This window comes from Orycteropus afer, unplaced genomic scaffold (assembly GCF_000298275.1).
Source record: "Orycteropus afer afer isolate SDZICR_OR568_19922 unplaced genomic scaffold, OryAfe1.0 scaffold00362, whole genome shotgun sequence".
Lineage (NCBI taxonomy): Eukaryota > Metazoa > Chordata > Mammalia > Tubulidentata > Orycteropodidae > Orycteropus > Orycteropus afer.
In genome coordinates this window covers 1,802,270-1,825,880 of record NW_006921949.1, presented here as the reverse complement: position 1 = coordinate 1,825,880, position 23,611 = coordinate 1,802,270, and the positions used below count along the sequence as shown (strand labels likewise).

Here is a 23,611-nt window from a genome sequence, read left to right as displayed (position 1 = left end):
AGAGGGCCAACTCTGTTAGAATGAACAGACTAATGGTTTATAGTCCAAAAGAGGCTCACTGAAATGTTTAATCTCTAGACACTCTGGGCTTTTAGAGAAATAAATGTTATAAACGGAAGAATAAAATAAAATGTGTAGATGTAATGTGTTCTTAAATTCTTAAATTGGTGGGGTTTGTCCTACAAAATTTCAAAAAAGTAAATTTATCCCAGTTGTTTTTTTTTAAATAAATATATAAACATTGGTTTGCATTGAAACATATATTTGTACATTTTATCTGATGATATTTTGGGATATTGAAGTTTTTTTGTTTTTAAAGGAAAACAAGAAGAAGAATATACAAATGGAAATGCTAATTGTTTAAAATTACCAATAGTTTCTTTTATGGACTTGAAAACAGTTCTGTTTCTAAATATGAGACCAATAATTTTGCCTAAAATTACAGTACACTGACCAGGACTTCTCTCCTTTTTAGAGAAGCAATCAAGTGTTTCTGCAACAGATAACACAGCAGCGATCCAGTGAGGTTGATTCCCCACAGAGGAAAGCTATGCACACCCAACTTATTGAAAGGTAAACTACTCTTCAATTAATAATGTCCTCCTTTTCTCAAGGTGCCCAAAGACAGGAGGTGGTCTGTAAAAGGCTGGATGACAACTCCATTGTCCAGAACAATTACTGTGACCCTGACAGTAAGCCACCTGAAAATCAAAGAGCCTGCAACACTGAGCCCTGCCCACCTGAGTAAGTAAGAGTAAAAGTGAGATTTTTCTTCAAGTACAAAGGAAAAAACATTCGATATTCATATGGTATGAGTAAAATAGGCAGAGCAAAACAGAGAAAATATAAAAGAATGTGGAAATTTTTCTGTGATACCTCACTTATTTATTTATTTATTTTTAATAGACTTTATTTTTTAGAGAAGTTTTATGGTTACAGAAAAATTGTACAGACAGTGTAGAGTTCCTATATCCCCACACACCACCACATTCTTTCTTATTAACGTCTAAAATTCCTGTGATATACTTGTTACAATTGATGAACCAATATTGATGCATTATTATTAACTAAATTCCATATTTTACATACTTTACATTAAGTTTCTAAGAGTATGGAAATTTAATATCCCTTTCATTGAGCAAAAATTCCTATTAACTGTAAGTATTAATTATTAATGCTTTCAAAGGAGCAGCTTCAGTATGGTTGATCCTAATAAAATTCTAGAAATTATCATGTTTCATCAATTCTAAGACCCATCGTTTTTTTACATTTTAACATTTCTAAAATTGGAACTCATCTAATTGATGTGTCTTACAGAACAATTGGCACTGACTTTTTCTTTCTAAATGATGCATAAAATAATGGTATCTTAGATTCCAGTAAAATGCAGTAGGTTGGTGTGTAGTCCTGCCTTTTCCAGATATTTATCCTAAAGCCCTAAAGACTTCTACAATGACTTAGAAATACACTACACTGACGTATCAGTGAAGGAGCTTTGTTGGCGCAATGGTTAAAGCATTTGGCTGCTAGCCAAAATGTCAGCAGTTGGTGAATCCACTAGCCAATCTGTGGGAAAGAAATGAGACAGTCTGTTTCCATAAGATTACAGCTTTGGAAACCCTCTGAGGCAGTTCTGTTCTGTCCTGTAGAGTCACTGTGAGTTGGAATCAACTCCATGGCAGTGGGTGTGGTTTTTTTTTTTTTTTTTTGGTTTGAAGTATCAGTGGTTCAATTTGCTGACCAAGTCGTTAGACAACCCATCTTTTGAGTGTCAGGCCCAGGCTCAGAGTTGCACTGCAGTCTCTTTCTGCCTAGTAATGTAGCAATTATCAGCTAACTGTATAGGGAGGCCCAAGGAGAGAACCCATTCTTCTTAACAATGACTTTAAAATGAGATCTGATTTCAATGAGCCATATTTTATAGTCTATAAAAAGACAAAGATTTCTTGATTGAGCAAGAGGCAATGATTATGTGAAAAAAAAAAAAAGGCAAAGATTCTGAGATGATCATGAAACTGATCTTTATAGGAATTTTGGATGACTGACAACTAACTATGCAACAAAAATGCAACCATTGCCATGGAGTCGGACCCGACCCATAGCGACCCCTCCTTGGGTTTCCAAGGCAGTATCACTATGGAAGTAGATTGCCCAACCTTCCTTCTGGGGAGTGGCTGGTGGATTTGATCCGCCAGCCTTCTGGTTAGCAGTCAAGTGCCTTAGGCACTATGCTGCCAGAGCTCCCAGACAGCTAACTATAAGACAGAACATATGTTCTGTTAACTGGTGTAATACCCCCGGGTAGCTAATTATTCCAACATGAAATCTACAAGGAAAAAAACAAGCAAATATGGTGTGTGTGTGTATAATAATGTATACTTTATAATAAAATGGAATAATGTTTTCCTAAAAATGACCACAATAGAATCACAGAAACCTGGGACTTAACATGGATAAAGAATCCAGGTCCCTCCCTAATGTAGAAAGGAAAGTGCATTTCTTAATATTTGTTCCAAAACAATAATGCCTATGAACTTTGATTATGTAAAGACAGTGTCTACCTGAACATTTGAATCTTAAAGGAAGGGATTCACTACTAGTCTCTTAAAAAGGCTTATGGTTGTGGCTATCAAATAAGGAGTATCAGGAAATATAGAGTGATAGAAAATAATATTTTGTTAGAAATATTTTATCATTTTTATTTTTTCTATGCTATCTTATAACTAATTCCAAAACTACCAGACATAGAAAAGTATAGAAATGTGACCTACAGTGTATCTTTCATTTAATTTTTTCATTTTCCTTCTTTCTCAAAATTATTCTTGTATATTTATCTCAAGTAAAACTGAAAAATTATATAAATAAAATTGATGCTCATAACCATGAGCTAATTTATATTGAAGTGTTTATTATATTGCTGCTGATTTATATGAACTCTTTATGTATGAAGGATATTAACTCTTTTACCTGTGCTGCAAATTTTTTTTCCTGGTTTATCATATGTCTTTCATGTTACTTATGACATTTTGATCTATTTCTACTTAGAAAAGTTCAAATTTTTATATAGGACAACTATCAAACTTTTCTTTCTTTCTTTAGTATAATGCTTAGCTAGGTCTTACCCACTCTAAGATTATAGTTTCAAAGTTCTAGTTTTTTAAAAAATGTAAACTTTAATTTATCTGAAATATATTTGCCTGATTTGAGAAAGGGATCTATATTTATTTTAAAATACTATTTCCAAAAAAAATTAATTTAAATTCTGTTATATTATCAGAAAATGCCTTTTCATATCTTGAAATATTTTAAATGCCTTTTAGTCATTTTGAGAGACTTTTTAAGTAGGCTATAGAAACAAGACAGTAAGAACTGTCCTTATATAAAGGGGACTGGAAGAATAGACAAAAGAGGCATTAGTAGAGCTATAATAATGGAGTTTATTTGCAAGACTTTAAGAAGCCAGATAAGACCTGGATGGGGAAAATTAGTAAGCTCATAGCAGCAACTATTCTACGAGAAAGAACATAGTAATTAAGGTGGTAAGGTGACTAGAGACAGGAATAAAGCATGAGCTTTGGAGGCATTGAGTGAAAATGATGGGATTCATGGCATAGGCACGAATAATTGCAAAAAAAAAGAAAGTGAAGAGTTGATAGTAAAAGACATGACTGATAAGAAGCTACTGCCCCACCATGAGAACAGGAAGTAATGCTGAGTCGGAATCCAAAGAAAGGCCAAGAGTTCAGTTTTCACCATGCTGTCTTTTAGTAGCAAGATTATTTCTAAGTGTAACCTCATGTGAGGTAATCCTTGGATAGTTCATATTATTCCTGTATGATAGTGTGTTTTTTTAAATTTGTTAAAACCAAAAAGATGAAAACAATAAAGATTACTATACATTGTGATAGTACTGTGACCAAGGATTTAAAAAAAAAAAAAGAAAGAAAATTTAGCAACTGCAATGTGGAAGGCACTGTACTTTGGAAGAAATAGTTCCTTTACATAATGACAGTTTAACCGGGCAAATATAAATACAAAAAACTATAGTAAAATGCAAAATATGGTAAGTATTTTGAGTGTTAAAATAAGAGAATTATAACCAAAAGTGGTAAAGGACGCTCAGAGTAGGAAGAGATTAATTTTTACCCAAGAAGTATATTTTACTTAATGGTATCTCTTTTATAGCATGATGTTTAACAATTATTTTGAGTCATTGCACCTCACCCATGGACAGCTATAATCTGTTATTTTAAATTTAGAAAAAGATTCATCAGTCTGTCTATAAAACTCCAAAATTTAAGACCTGGGAAGAATCACAGAAATCATTTAGGCCAACTCCCATCATTTTCCGGATGAGGGTATGCTAATCTCCGGTGATGTTTTTCCCACTTTACCAGACATTACTAACTTTGTAAGTTACAAATCAAATGGCTGATGGCATTTTAATACTTCTAATTTTGCTTGCTTCATTGACACATTCTCAATTGTCACAACTTCAGAGATGTTTATTACATTGGTTTTTTTTTTTAATTAGAAAAATCTCAACAGTGGAATGTTTAGGGCATAAAAGATTCTGCTTAATATTAGTTTCACTTTCCAATTAGCTGAGGAATGAGCAAAATTTCTTTTTTCCTCCTTAACCGACTTTTTATTTTGAAAATCTTTCTAAAAATGCAACGATGGGTCTCTCCTTGTCCAGAGCAAAGAAGAATGAAGAAAACCAGAGACACAGGGAAACAATTAGTCCAAGGGACTGGTAGGCCATGCAATCCTCAGCCTATCTGACCATGAGACCAGAACTAGATGGTGCATTGGCTACCACTGTCATCCACTTGGAGGGGGATCTATGTAGGAGATCCTGGATAGAATAGGAGAACAATGTGGAACAAAACTCAAAAATTATTTTAAAAAAAAAAAGGACCAGGTTTACTGATCTGATAGAGCCTGGTGAAACACCTCAGACTATGGCGCCTAGCTGCCCTTCAGATGTGGAATTGAACTCACTCCTATGGCTTCCAGCCAAATAATAGACAGACATATGGGCTGAACATCTACATCAGGTAGATACACTCCTTGTAGAGATCAATCATGAGAGAGCAGAAGGGCAGTGTATGCACAGGGAGACAGCTGGGGAGGGGGCACAGCAGTGCATGGGAGGAAAGGACACAGGGAAGAGGTAATTATGGAGAGGAGGTGGGAAGAGAGATGTTATATTGTGGGGAATTGCAGTCAGTGTCATGAGACAAATGTGTATGATCTGCTATATGGAAAATGAATTTGCTCAGTAAACTTTCACCCAAATCACAATTAAAATAAATGAAAAAAAAACTTTCTAAAAGTACTTAAAACATATCTACTTCAGTAAGTAGACAACGGATTACATAATTAAATCTCTCTTTGATTAAAGATGTTAATATCAAATTCTGAAAATTATCTTTTTATTTTGCTGTGTTGTATTTACCTTGATTCTTGGACAAAAGCTTGGAGATCTCTCGTTCTCTCCTCCCTCCTGTCCCCTCTTCTTAAAATATAATATCTAATATCAGCTTGTTTTCCTGTGTTTGCAATTTTGCTTTCAATTAAAAAAGCAAAAATTAAATTCTGGAATCTTGAAGGATTCTTTCCTCAAATATATTGTTTAACCAAGGTTCAAGCTTAATTTTTTATGATATCTCTCTTTCTCTCCCTCAAATAATATTCATACTCTATTAATCTACAGAGATTGTAGATCAGATCACCTATGCTGCAGCAAACTACTCTTATTTTTGTCCTTTTTTTTTTTTTGAACTACTCTTCTTTTAGACACTCACACATGAATGCCACTAATTATTAGTATTTAATGAAAAAAAAAAAAAAGGTGCTTGTCAGGATGCAGACAGTTTGACCACTGGCTGTTGGGAAGAACTCAGAAAGATACAGCCCAGGGACTGTTGGGGCTGTAATGATTCAGCAATTGGCATTTCCAGAGAGAATTTCTCTGTTCATAACTTTACCACCAAATCTAGAAGAGGAAAAAAAGACAGAGAAACACAGAGAATGTCATCAGAATGTCAAATACATGGAGAAGGAAGGTGAAGAAAGAAATGTGTCTTGAACTAGACAGGAGAGTGGAGAGACTGCGACAGGCAGAGGCAGTGGTAAAACTGCAAAGCTATTTAAATAACTAGAGTCTGATTCAATACTTTAGAGAGACTTGGGAAGAAGTGATTTGGTGAGCAATAAAGATACAAGAGGTACTGAATGTGAAGCCTAAACCCAGAGTTACAATCAAAAGGATTCTATTTTAAATTGGGAGGGTACTTAGTACTTTTATACATTCTAAGCTGAAGGTTAGAGTGATACGTCTAGGGTGTCTCTGAGGAGACATGGTTGGCAATAATAGAGAGGACAAAGGCAGAAGTGGCCCTGACCTCAGGCAGCAAAGAACAGCAACACCTCCTGAATCACCACCATGACTCTGGGCACCTGTGTTTAATTTGAAGGCCTCCTTCCCTTGTACATTATGAGACCTAATGAGATCATGGCTGGAGGTAGTATGACTGAACTTTTTGTGGCTAAGTTACACACATTGCTGTTTTATCCCCTAATCTTGGTGATGAAATCACTGTTGTGAACTGAATCAGAGTTTCACTATGGCTGGCATGCAAGTTATAATTCTCAGTACACATTTTCCTCTTTACCAAAAATGGTACTAACAACTTGAGAGCGTGTTCATCTGTGAAAAACAGAAAGAAAAGAATATGAAAATCACTTTAAATCTCCTTTGGAAAATGACTTAAGAGGAAAAAAATGTTAGTGTCCATTTTTTAAAAGTTAGAGTTAAATGATCACTTTAAATAAATTTTAGGGTGAAAATTCTTAGATTTTGACAAAATATATTTTAAGTTTATAAAACTGATTAGGATATTTCTAAATGCTGCTTTTCTTTTATGAGCACAGATAATCCAAATATAATAATAAACAAAGGCCTTTGTGGCTTAGCTGGGTAAATGCAGGCTCAGATTCAGGACACTAGTACTCTGACTTCATTGTTACTCTCTTCCATACAGAAATACCACAAGGGAGAAATGCTGCTGAAAATAGTGAGGAACTTGTTAGCCTTTCATACTCCTCTCTGGGTAGTTCACCACCTAAGAGCATATCCATTAAGAACAGTTGCATGGTTTATAATATGGAATGAAGAAAATGTCTTGTGATGTCATCCTTGTGCTCTAGATTCTACTTCCAGCAATGTTAAAAATGAAACTCATTGAAAATAGCAGTTAATGGGGGATTTAGCCTTAATTCTGCCATTTCCTCCTTTCATGACTTCGGCAAACTATCTTCTTAACACCAGGTCTTACTTTCGTCTATAAATAAAAGCAAATGACTTGAACATAGTAGACATTCAGCAAATAGTTATAAAATTAACTGTTATATCAGTTAGGACTCTGGTTACAAATAATGAAACTCAACTTCAACTAGCCTCTGCTCATAAGATTTATGGCTTCTGTAACAAAGCTGAGGGAAGTATGAGTGAATTCAGCTTGAGAGGCAAGAATCACGGACTCATACATCATCACAACTTTCTAGCCCCTTCACACTCCTGTGCCTAAGGCATTTGACTGCTAACCAGAAGGTTGGCGGTTCAAACCTACTAGCCACTCTACAGGAGGAAGACTGGGCAATCTACTTCTGTAAAGATGTACCACCTTGAAAACCCAAAGGGGGTTACTGTGACTTGAAATCGACTTAATGGCATTGAGTTTGTTTTGTTTTTTTGTTTGTTTTTGGAGTTCCACTTGACAGAGGGCATGACCACCAGCAGCTCTAGATTCATATCTTTACATACCTTTGTGACCAGAAAGGAAAGGGATTCTTTTGATCCAGCTTGAAATATAAAAATTCTAAAGAGAATTCTCATTGGCCTGATTTGGATCATGATCCACAACCTTTGGACTAATGAATGTGCCCAGAGCAGTGAATCTTGCAGAAGTATACCAAAAAAATTACGTGAAATTATATATATATATATTCATTGAATACTTCCGAGAAAAGGAATAGCATACCTATACACATGGGAAGTGATCATTTTATTAAGCATTTGAGTTTCTTCTCAAATTAGCTGTGTAGAAGTTGTTTTTAGGACAAAGGAGTCAAAACAAGGGTTGCCCATGTTTTTCTAGAACTGGGTCAGGGATTTGCCCTTGTTGGAAGTGTTATAAGACTCCCATGACCTCAGGATGGATACTTGTGGCCTTCTCTGTTCCATTTATGGAACATGGAAAACAAATCCTCAGCTCTTTTATGATGGTTTGACACAAAATCCTGAACTGTGGGGGAACCTGCCTCAATGTAATAATTTAAAAAAAAAAAAAAAAATGCTACCATTCCTTGTTTGTTGAATGCCTGACACTTTGGTAGACATTTGCAGTAGGGTGCTTGAACCAGTTATTACTGGCCTGAGAGAGCCTATTGTTAGCATAACTTCATATTCAGGATGTCAAGAAGGTAACTTGAAATTTCCATAGTAGGGTATTTACACCACGAAAATTGGCAAATGCTACAAATCAGGGTTCCTACCATGGAAAGCCAGTTGTTAAACATTTACCATCACACATGAGGGCTTTATATACATTATGTTATTTCATCCTCATGACAATTTTGTGAGATTGATCTTATCATTGTTCTAGAAATTAATTTTAAAGAAAGGAGAAAAATAAAAGAGATTTAATAACACATAGTGTATTGTCTGTTTCAACCTGGGTTCTGCCTGCTCCAAAGCCCAAGCACTACACTTTAGAAGGGAACTGACAGTGAGTTGTTCTTCTTAGCTCTTCCATTTGTCATTTGTCACAGCAACCAACACTGAAATTGTCAGCTCCTCTAGGAAAAAGATGTAATCCATTGATGAAAGTGCCTTCGTTCATCTGAAAATCCCTGGCTGCACTGAGGAGATACTTTTCTGTGTTTCTTCTACTTCTTGCTGCAGGTGGTTTATTGGAGATTGGTTGGAGTGCAGCAAGACTTGTGATGGCGGAATGCGCACAAGGGCAGTGCTCTGCATCAGGAAGATTGGACCTTCTGAGGAGGAGACACTGGACTACAGTGGTTGTTTAACACACCGGCCTATTGAAAAAGAGCACTGCAACAACCAGTCCTGTCCACCTCAGTGGGTGGCTTTGGACTGGTCAGAAGTAAGGAAATCTGAGGCTGTATGTTTTGAGATGTTTTAGCTATCAGTACCAAAGCAATTAATATTAAGGACACCTGAGTATATGAGCATCTTAGAACTCAACAAGTAAGGACTGCCTATCAGTGAATTTGGCCATGTTCTGTTTTTATTGCTGCTTGTCAAGAAGAAAGGGTTTCTTGGGTCAGAGAAATCAATGAGAAACTAGTCATCAATTTCATTAAAAATAAGTCTAATGTGAATTTGAAAGAACATTTTAGTGATAACTCATTTAAGTGATTTTTCTCCTCCTTACTATTCTTCATTCTTGAGCAGTATCATAGACTCAGAATTAGTGATATGTAATTAAAAACTAAAATTGAAGAGGAAAGTCACAAAAGAAAGACCCCTGAAATTATTGAAGACCTAGATTACCCTTGCCTAGGAGTTCATTTGGAAGGCATAAACTACTGATGTCTTATTTTTTTTTCAAGTAATGTGACAGACTAACTACATAATCCTTGGATGTGAGTCTATCAATTTATTATCATTTCATAGCTATCTGCACATACCTGTCTCTCTCTCTCTCTCCCCAACATTGACTTCCCAATAGAATGTAAGCTTCATAAAAGTGAGGAATTTGTTTTATTCCCTAACTCCTAAAACATACAATAAGCTCATAATAATACAATTACAAGCATGGTACAAATGTTTGTAATATCAATCTTCAAAACAGTAAATATGGCCTTCAATGCTAGACTAGGTTATAATGAGAAGAACAGTTGGAGAACAGGTACCCGAAGACCAGAACTGACTATATATGACACTAACATACATATACACATACATATGTTCACACACATACATATTTTAATTGCTTCTGTTATATCTGGGGAAGAAACATGGAGCTGTTCAGAATTTATCATTACCTCCATTTGTATGGTCAGTGAAGAAGACCTGACTAAGATAATGTTTTCTTGGCATGCATGTGTCACTAAAGAGCCTAATATAATCCAGAGGTACTTAGAAAGATGATTTTTATGAAAAATGAGCTAAGAGGTAGAATTAATTCTTGACTCCCCAGTGTGCATAAAACACACACAATTCTCTACATTTCCCAAGGGAAATGTGATTCCTTCTGTAATGCTGGTTAATGTTGAAAGGAATAAGAACCTGGCTATATAACTAGCTCTGGTAGCATAGTGCCTAAGGCATTTGACTGCTAACCAGAAGGCTGGTGGTTCAAACCCACCAGCCCCTCCTTGGAAGGAAGGTTGGGCAATCTACTTCCGTAGTGATACCACCTCGGAAGCCCAAGGAGGGTCGCTATGAGTCGGGTCTGACTCGACAGCATAACAACAACAACAACAACAACAATATAACTAGAGATAACTCCTTCACGTCAGCATAACAGGCTACGTTTCAAACTCTATTTTAACATGTCGTGCCAGAAACATTATAGTACTTGCTTTGGCTGTTTCTGTAGGCATCATAGGCTAAGCAATTTGTCAAAGAAAAAAAAAAAAAAAAAATATATATATATATATATATATATATATATATATATATATATATGTTTTTTAGGAACCTCTGGATATAACTGTTTTCCTTTTAAGTCTTACTACCTGAGTGGCCTTATTTTACCGAAGGCAGAGGGCTGAAAGTGGGACTGTATTTCAGATGGCCCATGAAAGTAGAGATTCTGACCAATTGTGGTTATCCATGGAATCTTTCAGTTTGTCATACTGTGATAGAATGCACAGAGTCATTGTACCAAAAAGATGTCCAACTATTTCAGGAAGTAGCATATGATCAAGAACCAATAGTATTGAAGGAAGAAGTCCAATGTACCCTGAAGGAACTGGCAAAAAGCAAGTCTCCAGGAATTGACAGAATACCCATTGAGATGTTTCAACAAACAGTTGCAGTGCTGGAAGCACTTACTCATTTATTCCAGGAAATTTGAAATACTGAGTGGAAAAGATCGATATTCATGCCCATTCCAAATAAATGTGACCCAACAGAATGAAAAATCAAACAGTATCATTAATATCACACACAAGTAAAATCTTGCTGAAGATAATTTAAAAATGGTTGCACCAGTGTATTGTCAGAGAACTTCCAGAAATTCAAGCTGGATTCAAAAGAGGACATGGAATAAGGAATATCATTGCCGATGTCAGATGGATCTTAGCTGAAAACAAAGAATACCAGAAAGATGTCTACCTGTGTTTTATTGACTATGCAGAAGCATTTCACTGTGTGGATCATAATAAATTATGGATAACATTGCAAAGAATGGGAATTCTGGAACACATAACTGTTCTCATTAGGAACCTGTACATAGACCAAGAGGCTGTTATTCAAACAGAATAAGGGGATACTGCATGCTTTAAAATCTGGAAGGGTGTATGTCAGGGTTGTGTCTTTTCACCATACTTATTCAGTCAGTATGCAGAGCAAATAATCTGAGAAATTGGACTACATAAAGAAGAACACAGCATCAAAATTGGAAGAAGACTCATTAATAACCTGGGATATGCAGATGACACAACCTTGCTTGCTGAAAGTGAAGAAGACTTGAAGCACTTACTGATGAAGATCAAAGACTGCAGTCTTCAGGATGGATTACACCTCAACATAATGAAAATGAATATCCTCACAACTGTACCAATAAGCAACATCATGATAAATAGAGAAAAGATTGAAGTTGTCAGGGATTTCATTTTATTTACATCCACAGTCAACACCCACAGATGCAGCAATCAAGAAATCAGATGTCATATTGTAGTGGGAAAATCTGCTGCAAATATCTTTTTAAAGTGTTATGAAGCAAAGATGTCACTTTGAAAACAAAGGTGCACCTGACCCAAGCCATGGTATTTTCAGTCACCGCACATGGGTGTGAAAGCTGGACAATGAATAAGGAAGACCAAAGAAGAGTTGACACCTTTGAATTGTGGTGTTGATGAAGAGCATTGAAAATACCAAGGACTACCAGAAGAATGAACAAATCTGTTCTAGAAGAAGTGCAGCTGGAATGCTTCTTAGAAGTGAGAATGGCCAGACTTTGTCTCACCTACTTTGGTCATGTTGTCAGAACAAACCATTCCCTGGAGAAGGATATCAAGCTTGGTAAAGTAGAGGGTCAGCAAAGTAGAAGACTCTTAGTGAGATGATTGACACAGTGGTTGCAGTGATGGGCTCAGGCATAACAAGGATTGTGAGGATGATGCAGGACTGGGCAATGTTTCATTCTGTTGTACCTAGGGTCACCATGAATCGCAGCTGACCTGATAGCGCCTAACGACAACAACAACATGGAATCTTTGGCAGGAATTGGAAGTATTCTTCCAAATTTCCTGGCCATACTCCAGCTTTAGCAATTACATTCTACCTACCTGCCTTTTATGTACAGTTTCAATCAATTGTAGAGATATTCTTCAATTGTTATGGGAAACAATATAAAGTCTTTGTTTCCCTAGCATCGACTGATTGACTCCTAGATTAATTTGAAAGGTAAAATCCATTGGTAACAAATAGACATCCTACAGAATTGTACAAATTTTAATAATTACAACTAGTCCCCAAGTTACCAATTTCTGACTTGTGTACAATTGTAGTTATTAACCAATTCCTGTAAACCCATGATATTAAAAACTACACACAATGGTCTATAATAACAAACAGGCTCTACTTTGTGCTACACAAGCAATACTGAATTATATAATACTGTATTATTATGTTAAAGATGTTTTAGTGTATCTGGAGGTGTTTCTTTAATGTTTTTTATGCATAGAAACATAAACTATATACCAAGGCAATATTTGACTACCTGAAATTAGATACAAACCATACCTAACTATTCTGACTTAGATACAAATTCGACATAAAGATAAACTCAGGAACAGAACTCATTTGTAATCCAGTGACTGCCTATATTTTACTTGTAATTCAGTGCCGTGGAGCCTGTAGAAATCTATAAAACGCCAGTGTTGATGACAAATTTGTTGTTGAAAGATCACAATAGATCTGCAACAGTTTTAGTGTTTCAGGTCAAGTAAATATTAACTGAGTGCTTTACTAAAGACACTGGGCTAGGCACTATAGAGAAGATGAAAGAATCCTGTAAGCTTAGGCAAATAAGACATATCCATGAAACAACTAGAAAATAATATATATTTAATGAAACAGTGGATTGTGATGTATAAGCATATGAATGATATAGAAATTCATACCTGAGGTCAGAGTAGCATGGAGTAAGATCAGAAGGCTTTTTAGTTGAGGGAAGTTGAAATGGATATTGAAGGAGTATAGAATTTGAAGTAGGGAAGAGAGTAGGGAAGATAGAGAGGTATTCCTAAGAGAAACAATGGAACAGAAACACAAAGTTTATGCAGCAGAAGTAGGGTAAGATAAAATTTGTTTGCTGAGAATTTGTTTCAAAGAATAATGGGAGATAAAATTGATTAAAGTACACGTTGGCTTACATACAGAGCATTATACCACATTACGCAAACTGAAGAAAATCAGACCAGTTCATAAGGAGAAACTAGAAGAAATTTCTGTCAATCACTAAAATACCAAAACCTTCCCATACACAGACTCATTTCACACTGGCCAACAGTTTTCTTCACCTTTTTTTTTTTTTTTTTAAATATAAACCTCCCAAGTGTAAGCACTTTGAGAAATAGCTATGTATATTACTGATACACTTCCATTCCAATAACCATTTTAAGACTTACTTTTTTTTTTCCCCAGAATTTAACCTTTGTAGGCTATATTTCCACATTTTTGGAGCTCTTGTTCCTCTTTACCCTTATGCTGTTCTTAGAATTTTGACTCTTCAGCCAATTGCTGAAATGCTTGGCTCAACTGACTCTAAAGAGGCTCATAGACACTGCTGGAAGTTGCTTGATAAATATTTGTGTAAGCCAAGGGGTCTTTTGGTCTCATTCCTACTCTCCTTGAAGATAGCTGAGTCAAAATTTAGGAGGGCTGACTGGGTGGAAAGTGTATATGTTGGGACCACCACATAAAATAAAGCATTTGTAGCTGCTGTTGTCTCTCCATAGACAACCCAGGAAAACTACTCTGGGATAAGCATAGGTGTAGTTATTATCTCAAATATTCTAGTTGAACATAATCTTTACTATTATCTCCATCTTTTGTTCAAGAGCAAAGAGATTATTTTTTGCCTCATACAATCTATCCTGTTTATTTTCCATGCTCACATACTTCTTTTCCTTACTTTACCAGACATCCCCCCTCTTCTCTAGATTAAAATAAACAGATAGCATTAGTGAAATAAATGTCTAAGTAGCTATAGAGAACAAAGTGAGAACAAGGAACTTATTCCCAAGGGAATAGAGCATCTCCCACTGAAAAAGAGGAGGTCCCTCTGAAGAGCAGCCAATAGTAATCTCTTTAACGATTTGCAGATCTTTCACACAATTTTCTTTTTCTTTCTTTTTTTTTTCCTCCCACTTTCATTGTGGTAAAAATGTACACAACAAAACATTCACCAACGTAAAAACTTCCCCGTTTACAGCTCAGAGACATTGATGACATTTTTCATGTTGTGCCACCATTATTGCTATCCTTTTCCAAAGTATTCCACCACCATTAGCATGAAGTCAATGCCCCACAAACAAAAGCTTCCCTTCCCCCACTCCCTCCTACCCCTAGTAACCATTAATAATCTTTGATTTCTATATATATATTTTTTTTTTTTTTTTTTTTCCAACCTACCTAGGAATTTAGCCTCTCCTCCCATCCCTGGTAGCCAACAAAGAAAGTTTCCTTCTATGTATAAACCTTTCCTTGATTTTTTACAATAGTTGACTAATATAATATTTGTCCTTTAGTGATTGACTTATTTCACTCTGCATAATGTCCTCTAAGTTCATCCACATTATGAGGTGTTTTGCAGATTCTACATTATTCTTTAGGGTTTCATAGTATTCCATTGTGTGTATGTATTTGTTTATCCATTCCTCAGTTGATGGGCACTTAAGTTATTTCCATCTCTTTGCCATTGTAAATAGTGCTGTGATGAACAGGTGTGTGCATATATTTGCTCGTGTCCTGCCTCTCACTTCTTTAGGATACATACCTAGTAGTGGGATTGCTGGATCAAATGGTATTTCTATTTCCAATTTTTTAAGGAATCGCCATACCAATCTCCACAGTGGTTATAACATTTTACAGTGCCACCAGCAGTGTATGAGAGTCCCAATCCCTCCACATCCTCTTCAGCATTTGTTTTTTTCTGTCTTGTTGAACTTTGCTATTAATGCTGTGGTGAGATGGTGTCTCATGGTTGTTTTGATTTGCATTAGAGAGCTCTGGTGGTGTAGTGCATAAGGCATTTGACTGCTAACCAGAAGGCTGATGGTTCAAACGCACCAGCCACTCCTTGGAAGGAAGGTTGGGCAATCTACTTCCGTAGTGATACTGCCTTGGAAACCCAAGGAGGGGTCACTATGAGTCGGATCCGACTCTACGGCAGGGCGTTAATGGCTAATGATCACAAACATTTCTTCATGTGTTTATTGGTTGCCCGAATATCTTCTTTGGTGAAGTGTCTGTTCATATCTTCTGCCCATTTATTAATTGTTTCTTTTTGATGTTGAGGTCCTGGAGTTTTCTATAAATTTTAGAGATAAGTCCTTCGTCTGATATGTCATTACTGAATATTTTTTCCCATTCTGTAGGTTCTCTTTTTACTCTTTTGGAGAAATCTTTTGATGCATGTAAAATATTGATATTTAGAAGGTCAGTTCTCTTTTGACATAACTATGAAAACTTCCAGTGATATATCAGCCAGTGTTTCACTGCCCTTCATAAGGTTTTCACTGCCCAAGTCTTTGAGAAATGATTGGCCCCTTCGTTCTTCCAAGTCTGTCTTAGTCTAGAAGCTCCACTGAAATATATCCACCATGGATGACCCTGCTGGTGTTTGAAACATCAGTGACATAGCCTCCAGCCTTACAGCAGCACGCAAGCCACCACAGTACATCAAGTGATGGAAGTAGGTTTCTGTTATACATAGAGTCTCTATGAGTCTGAGCTGACTCGACGGCACCTAACAACAACAATATGAGAACTCTTTCTGTCCCTCCCTTTTGCCCATCCTCACTTTCAACTATCAGCTGTCTGAGCTTTACTAATCACAAGGGTGAGGTTCAACTGGTGAATATGTTGGAGCAAGAAGAATTTACCCTTTAATCCTTTCCTTTTCTTTGCCAGCAGCTCTAATATAAAATTTACATTGTTGCAAAGCCAGGAACCATTTTCCCATCAGTGAAACCTATGTGGTACTTACAGGAGGGAAAAAAAACAGCAAATTACCTTGGTGGAAAATGGGTCCTCCACAGAGTTTTGTGAACTAATGGAGCCACAGCTTTTTCATTTCCTAGTATCTATTCCTCACTCCTGGGATCATCTATGTTATGTTGGACTTTAAATATTTTTTTCTGTTTTGGCTTTTCCTTTGCAACTAGCTCTTAAAAAGCATCACTGCATACTGTGGGTGAGCTCCAGCAATCCTAGTCCGTTCTTTGGATGTTATCAGAATAGTAGGGCTTCAGACTGCTTCATTCTGGTTTGGCACCCTGCTGAGAATTTGCATTTCCATCCCAGATACACTGAATCAGAATCTTCATTTTAACAAGATTCTGAAATATAGATTCTGATTCAATATATCTGGGGTAGAAATGCAAATCTCGACAGTGGGCTGAATCATAAAGAACTAGTTTGAAGCCCAGCAGAATAGTTTCTTTTGACTCCCACCAAGACCCCATTAGGAGCTCTGGTGGCGTAGTGCCTAAGGCATTTGACTGCTAACCAGAAGGCTGGTGGTTCAAACCTTCCTTCCTTGTAAGGAAGATTGGGCAGTCTACTTCTGTACTGCCTCAGAAACCCAAGGAGGGGTTGCTATGAGTAGGATCCAACTCAATGCCAGTGAGTTTGGTTTTGGTTCTGAGAGCCCATTGAACAAGGTCTATTTCATCTTCTTAACTCTTGGATAACTGTATAACTGGTGTAATACAGAATAACCTTCTAGGCCTTCCATTTAGATAGGAAGGAGAAAAATTCTACCTATAAGAGAACTGCTGTGTCTTGTTTGACAGTTGTGACACCGCCTTCTTTGTTCCTAAGTTCTAATTGAGTTCCATGACTAAATAAATTGAACCCAGCTCCCCAGAAAGTTCTCAGTCTGGCCCCTAAACTTTAACACTTCTATCTTTTACAAATGAGAGTCAAATTGTTTTCCTTGGTGTGATTTCAAATACTTTTTTTTCCACACAGAAAAAAATATGTTTTTGTTTCTTAATCATGGAGCAATAAGCTACAGCAGAAATACATCTTTCATCTCTATATCCTACTGAGATAAAAACAAAAAACATGGTCTTGTCAGATTTTAAATTATTGTGAGATTCTGATTATATGAGTAGAAGAGAGAAAATAGATATTTACCTGCAATAATGAGAAATAGTAAGAAATATTTCTGGCAAAGAAAGGATTATCCACTCAAATATCCTCCACTTCGCTACCTAATAGTTTATAATGAGAATGAGTAGACTGGATTTTGATGTTTGTAAGAAATTTTTAATTTAAAAGTATTTTTATTACTGGCCTACATATTCAAACTTACTATTACTAGTGAGTGTTACTACATGCTCAAAAAATATGTAAAAATTTCCCTTATGTGAGTATACACCAATGCTTATCTCTGGAGAAAGCTCTGAAATCATTAAGTAAATGCCTCTTAAGCATGTATATAACCATGTTGTTGTTATGTGCTGTCGAATTGGACCTGACTCATAGTGACCCCTCCTTGAGTTTCTGAGGCAGTTTCACTACGAAAGTAAATTGCCTAATCTTCCTTCTGAGGAATGGCTGGTGGGTTTGAACAGCCAGCCTTCTGGTTAGCAGTCAAATGCCTTAGGCACTATGCTATCAGAGCTCCTGTATATAACCATGGCTACTACATACTGCTTTTCTGGAACTTCTTTTTAGCTAAATAAAACTGAGGCTGGCAGGCGGATAAACACATTTATTTATCACCAGGCAAGAGGGAGGCGAAGATTAAATTTAGGCTAAAGAAAGAAAAGGAAAGAAGTAAAAAATGAAAACCAACAGAAAATAATCCTGCTTGCACATGAGTGACTAAGCCTGGAAGAATATACTGGATAGAGTTTTAGAAGTAATTTTTAGGTGCTTAATTTTATAATCATCCTTAAGAAGTACAATATTTACTGAGAGCAGGGTTAAGATTTTGGCTACAGATGTGATATTTGTGGCTAGTTCTGCAGGGCTCAGGGCTGGTGTATTGATTGAATATGGATGTGGTAGCAATGTCTTTTCAGTCATTTACTGTTTTGAGAATCCAGTTGATTATCTCTCTGCCTCAGGTGCTACGGGATGTGATATGTTTGCCTTACTTAGTGGTGTTTGGGTTGTAATTTTATAAAATGATTTCTTGTCCCAGGAGAAGATGGCATTGTGTGCTCAACTTTGCGTATATCTACGTATTGTCTCAGAGGCTCTGTGCCTTTTTACATCTATTTTTTAATGCTTTGTTCTAGTAGGAAACTGCCATCTAAATTTATCTGTACTTCTCTTTCAGTTTTGTCATCTGTAAAATGGGTGTGGTAGTAGTCTTCATGGAATTCCTGTGAGGATTAGGTGAATTATTACATGCAAAGAACTTAGAATGCATCTGACAAAAAATATTAGTGCTGCTGCTACTGCCACTTTTCTTCTTCTTCCTGTTCTTCTTCTCATCATCAATATATTATCAATCTCATCTTTTTTGTTTTTGAGTTCCTGGGCATTTCTGAGAATGAATGGTCTGCCCTTGCACTATCTGCCTCCCCAAATTGTAAGCAGGATTTGCCATTTATTCTTAGGAAAGACTGCCAGATATTACTACATTCTTAAAATAATAGCAGAAGCTTCTTGCTAATATTAGAATAAGCAAAGGACATAAGCCCCAGGCCTTAAAATACACATGTATGTTTCTAAAATGTGAAGGGGACAGGAGAGTAGTACAAGTGCATTTTACAATAAATTTTCCCAATTTATAAAGCTAATCATAGCCTCCAAATATTAAAATTAAATTCCCTCAACACCCTGTGTGCTTCTGCCTATCTCCACGAAATTTGAAGTGCCCTTCCATCCTCTTATACTTTACCTCAATTTGTTTTTTATAATAATTAATTCATATTTATGTTGTGTTCTCATGAATTTGTTTCTACCCATGCAAAAAAGTGGCCTATGAATAAAAGCAATAAATGAGAAATGGATAGTGTAGGCTCTAAAGTGAATCAAAAGGCCTTGGATTTAATACCAACTCTACCACTTGCTAGCTGCTTAATTTTGATCAAGTCACTTAAATTTGTTTCTCATCTTTAATACTTCTCAGAAAAATTGTTTCAGAATAACGTATATGAAAATATTTTGTGAATTCTGAAGCTCTAATGGAATGTAAGCTAATAGTGTTATTACCAATAATAACTTTAAGCATTAAGATAGTGGGAGAAATCATTTTAGGCTCCAGCACCTAATATTGGTGGACAGTGGAAGAGAGTTAGGGTAAAGTCAAGAGGATGGAACTACTAAAGTGGAACAAGCTCAGAAGACTTGCAATCAGGGGCTTAGTCATCCTACAGAAATTATTGCATGTTTTGGTTTCTTCAAATATAAAGTGATAGAGTTGTTATAAAATTTTGAATAAGGTAATGTATGCAAAGTCCATAGTATATGCCTAGTATGCAGAAAACATTCAGCAAGAGTTTACCTTAACATGACTCTGCCATCTAATAGCTGTGTTACCTTCTATCAACCACTTACTCTACGTTTATATTCCCATTTTATTTAAAAAAAAAAAAAAATTATTGTGATTTAGGTGAAAGTTTACAAAGAATATTGGTTCTCCATTCAAGAGTTCACACACATTTTGTTTCATAACATTGATTGTAAACCCCACAATGTAACAGCACCCACTTGTGTTTCCTCTTTTTAAAAACAAGATAATAATTGCCATGCCACAGAGTTTTTGTGAGGAGTAAGTAAATCATAGCACTTAGTACAATCCTTGTTTATTAAACACAGTGTTTTTTAACTGACAGGTAGTAGTAATGACAGGTGGAAGCTCCGGTGGCATAGTGCATAAGGCATTTGCTAACCAAAAGGCTGGTGGTTCAAACCCACCAGCCACTCCTCGGAGGGAAGATTGGGCAATCTACTTCCGTAGTGATACTGCCTCAGAAACCCAAGGAGGCGTGGCTATGAGTCAGATCTGACTCGACGGCAGTGAGTTTGGTTTGGGTTTGAGTAGTGACAATAGCAGCAACAGTAGCATTAGCTTTATGCTTGACAATGAACTAGCATTAGGGAATATTGCACATTGTCCATTATGGTAAGAATATAGAGGGATGAATCAGAAAAGGCAAGCAGATACTTACTATCAGGATCTCATAAGTATATTTTGGATTTTTGTCTTGAAGACAATAGTGATCTATTGAAAGATTTTTCAAAATATGGTTGGGATATCATTGGATTTGTGCTTTAGAAATATCCCTCTGATTGAAGTTTAGAGAGTGGATTGGAGTGAGGCAAGAGCAAGAAATGAGAAACCTATTAGAAAGCCCACTAAAGTGGGAAAATATGTTTATCTGAAGTAAAGTTAATGCTATGAAGATGGAGAGAAATCAGGAGAAATAACAGATTTAGGGATTGGATTAATAAAACCTACTGCCATCAAGTCAATCTGACTCATAGCAATGCTACAGGACAAAGTAGAACCGACCCATGAGTTTCCAAGGCTGTAAATCTTTATGGAAGCAGACTGTCCCATCTTTCTCTCACAGAGCAGTTAATGGGTTCGAATTGCTGATTTTTTGGTTAGCAGCCCAGTATTTTAACCACAGCACCACCAGAGCTCCTTTGTTGGATTGACAGGAACTTGGTAATTGATTATATGGATAAAGTGAGGCAGCAACAAGAAATAAGATGGTTGAATTGGCTATGAAAAGGAATTACAGGAATCAGGAATTTCTTTCTTGCTCATTAGGTACATGACAAAAATCTCTCTGGAGCCTTATTAGAAAGAACAGTATGTTATCCTCCTCTGAGATGCATCTTAATGAATCTTTTTCTAAGTTGAAAAAATGCATTGTTGTTGTTGTTAAGTGCCATTGAGTCATCTCTGACTCATAGTGACCCTATGCACAGCAGAACGAAACACTGCCCGGTCCTGCGCCAGCTCCATGATTTTTCCTACACTTGAGCCCATTGCCTCCACCACTGTGTCAATCCACTCCATGGAGGGCCTTCCCCTCTTTCATCGACCCTCCACCTTACCAAGCATGACATCCTTCTCCAGGGAATGGTACCTTCTGACAACATGACCAAAGTATGTGAGATGAAGCCTGGCCATTCTCACCTCCAAGGAGCATTCTGGCTACACTTCCTCCAGGACAGACCTGTTAGTTCTTTTAGCTGTCCATGGTACTTTCAGCATTCTTCACCAACACCACAACTCAAAAGCATCAACTCTTCTTTGGTCTTCCTTATTCATTGTCGAGCTCTCACATGCATATGAGGTAATTGAAAATACCATTGCTTGTGTCAGGCACACCTTAGTCCTTAAGGAGACATCTTTGCTCTCCAGCACTTAAAAGAGGTCCTTTGCAGCCGATTTGCCCAGTGCTATACATCATCTGGTAGCATAGTGGCTAAGACACTTGCCTGCTAACCAGACGGCTGGTGGTTCAAACCCACCAGCCACTCCTCGGAAGGAAGGTTGGGCAATCCTACTTCCATAGTGATACTGCCTCGAAAACCCAAGGAGGGGTCGCTATGAGTCAGGGCCGACTCGACGGCACATAACAACAACAACAACATACATCATCTGATGTCCTGACTGTAACTTCCACTGGCATCGATTGTAGAACCAAGCAATGTGAAATCTTTGACAACCTCAATCTTTTCTCCATTTATCGTGATGCTGCTTACATATCCAGTTGGGAGGATTTTTTGTGAGAATTTTTGTTTTCTTTATCTTGAGATGTAATCCATACTATAGACTGTATTCATCAATCTTTATCAGTAAGTACTTCAAGTCATCCTCACTTTCAGCAAGCAAAGTTGTGTCCTCAATGTATTGCAGGTTGTTAATAATTCTTCCTCCAATCCTAATGCTACGTTCTTCTTCATATGGTCCAGCTTCTCAGATTATTTGCTCAGCATACAGATTGTATAAGTATGGGGAAAGGATGCAACGCTGACGCACTCCCTTCTTGATTTTAAACCATGCAGTGTTCCCTTTTTCTGTTTGAACGAGAGCCTCCTGATCTATGTACACGTTCCTCATGAGTATAATTAGGTGTTCTGGAATTCCCATTTTTCTCAATGTTACCCACAATTTGTTATGATCCACACAATCAAATGCCTTTGCATTGTCAATAAAACAAAAGTAAACATCTTTCTAGTATTCTTTACTTTAAACTAAGATCCATCTGACATCAGCAATGATATCCCTCGTTCCACTTCCTCTTATGAATCCAGCCTGTACCTCTGGAAGTTCTCTGTCAGTATACTGCTGCAACTGTTTTTGAATTATCTTCAGCAAGGTTTCAGTTGTGTGTGATATTAATGATATTGTTTGATAATTTCCACATTCTGTGGGATCACCTTTTTTGGAATGGGTATAAATATGCATCTTTTCCCATCAGTTGGCCAGGTAGCTGTCTTCCAAATCTCTTGGCATAACCGAGTGAGTGCCTCCAGTGTGGCATCCATATGTTGAAACATCTCAATGGTATTCCGTCAATTCCTGGAGCCTTGTTCCTCGCCAGTTCCCTCAATGCAGCTTTGCCCTCTTCCCTCAATACCATTGGTTCTTGAACATATGCCACCTCCTGAAATGAATGAAGATCGACCAGTTCTTTTCAGTACAGTGACTCTGTGTATCCCTTTTATCTTCTTTTGATGCTTCCTGCATCATTCAATATTTTGCCCATACAATCTTTCAATATTGCAACTCGAGGCTTAAATTTTTCCTTAGTTATTTAAGCTTGAGAAATTCCAAGTGTGTTCTTCCTTTCTGGTTTTCTAACTCCAGGTCTTTTCACATTTCATTATAGTAATTGGCTTTGTCTGCTTGAGCTGTTCTTTGAAATCTTCTGTTCAGCCATTTTACCTTGTCATTTCTTCCATTTGCTTTAACTACTCTCTGATCAAAGGTAGGTTTCAGAGTCTCTTCTGACATTTATTTTGGTCTTTTCTTCTTTTCTCATCTTTTAACGACCTCTTGCTTTCTTCATGGATGATGCTCTTGACGTCATCCCACAATTCTGGTTTTTGGTCATTGGTGTTCAGTGCATCAAATCTATTCTTTAGATGGTCTCTAAATTCAGGAGGGATATATTCAAGATCATATTTTGGCTC

General features: G+C 36.7%; 1 protein-coding gene across 1 annotated transcript in view; it reads left to right on the top strand.

The window, feature by feature from the left end:
* ADAMTS6 (ADAM metallopeptidase with thrombospondin type 1 motif 6) overlaps nucleotides 1–23,611 on the top strand; it is a 461,116-nt gene that overhangs the window by 400,932 nt on the left and 36,573 nt on the right. Inside the window, exons 20-21 of the mRNA XM_007952853.2 lie at nucleotides 615–744; nucleotides 8,972–9,176. Coding sequence (XP_007951044.1) covers nucleotides 615–744; nucleotides 8,972–9,176 — 335 coding nt within the window. The remainder of the gene's footprint in view (nucleotides 1–614; nucleotides 745–8,971; nucleotides 9,177–23,611) is intronic.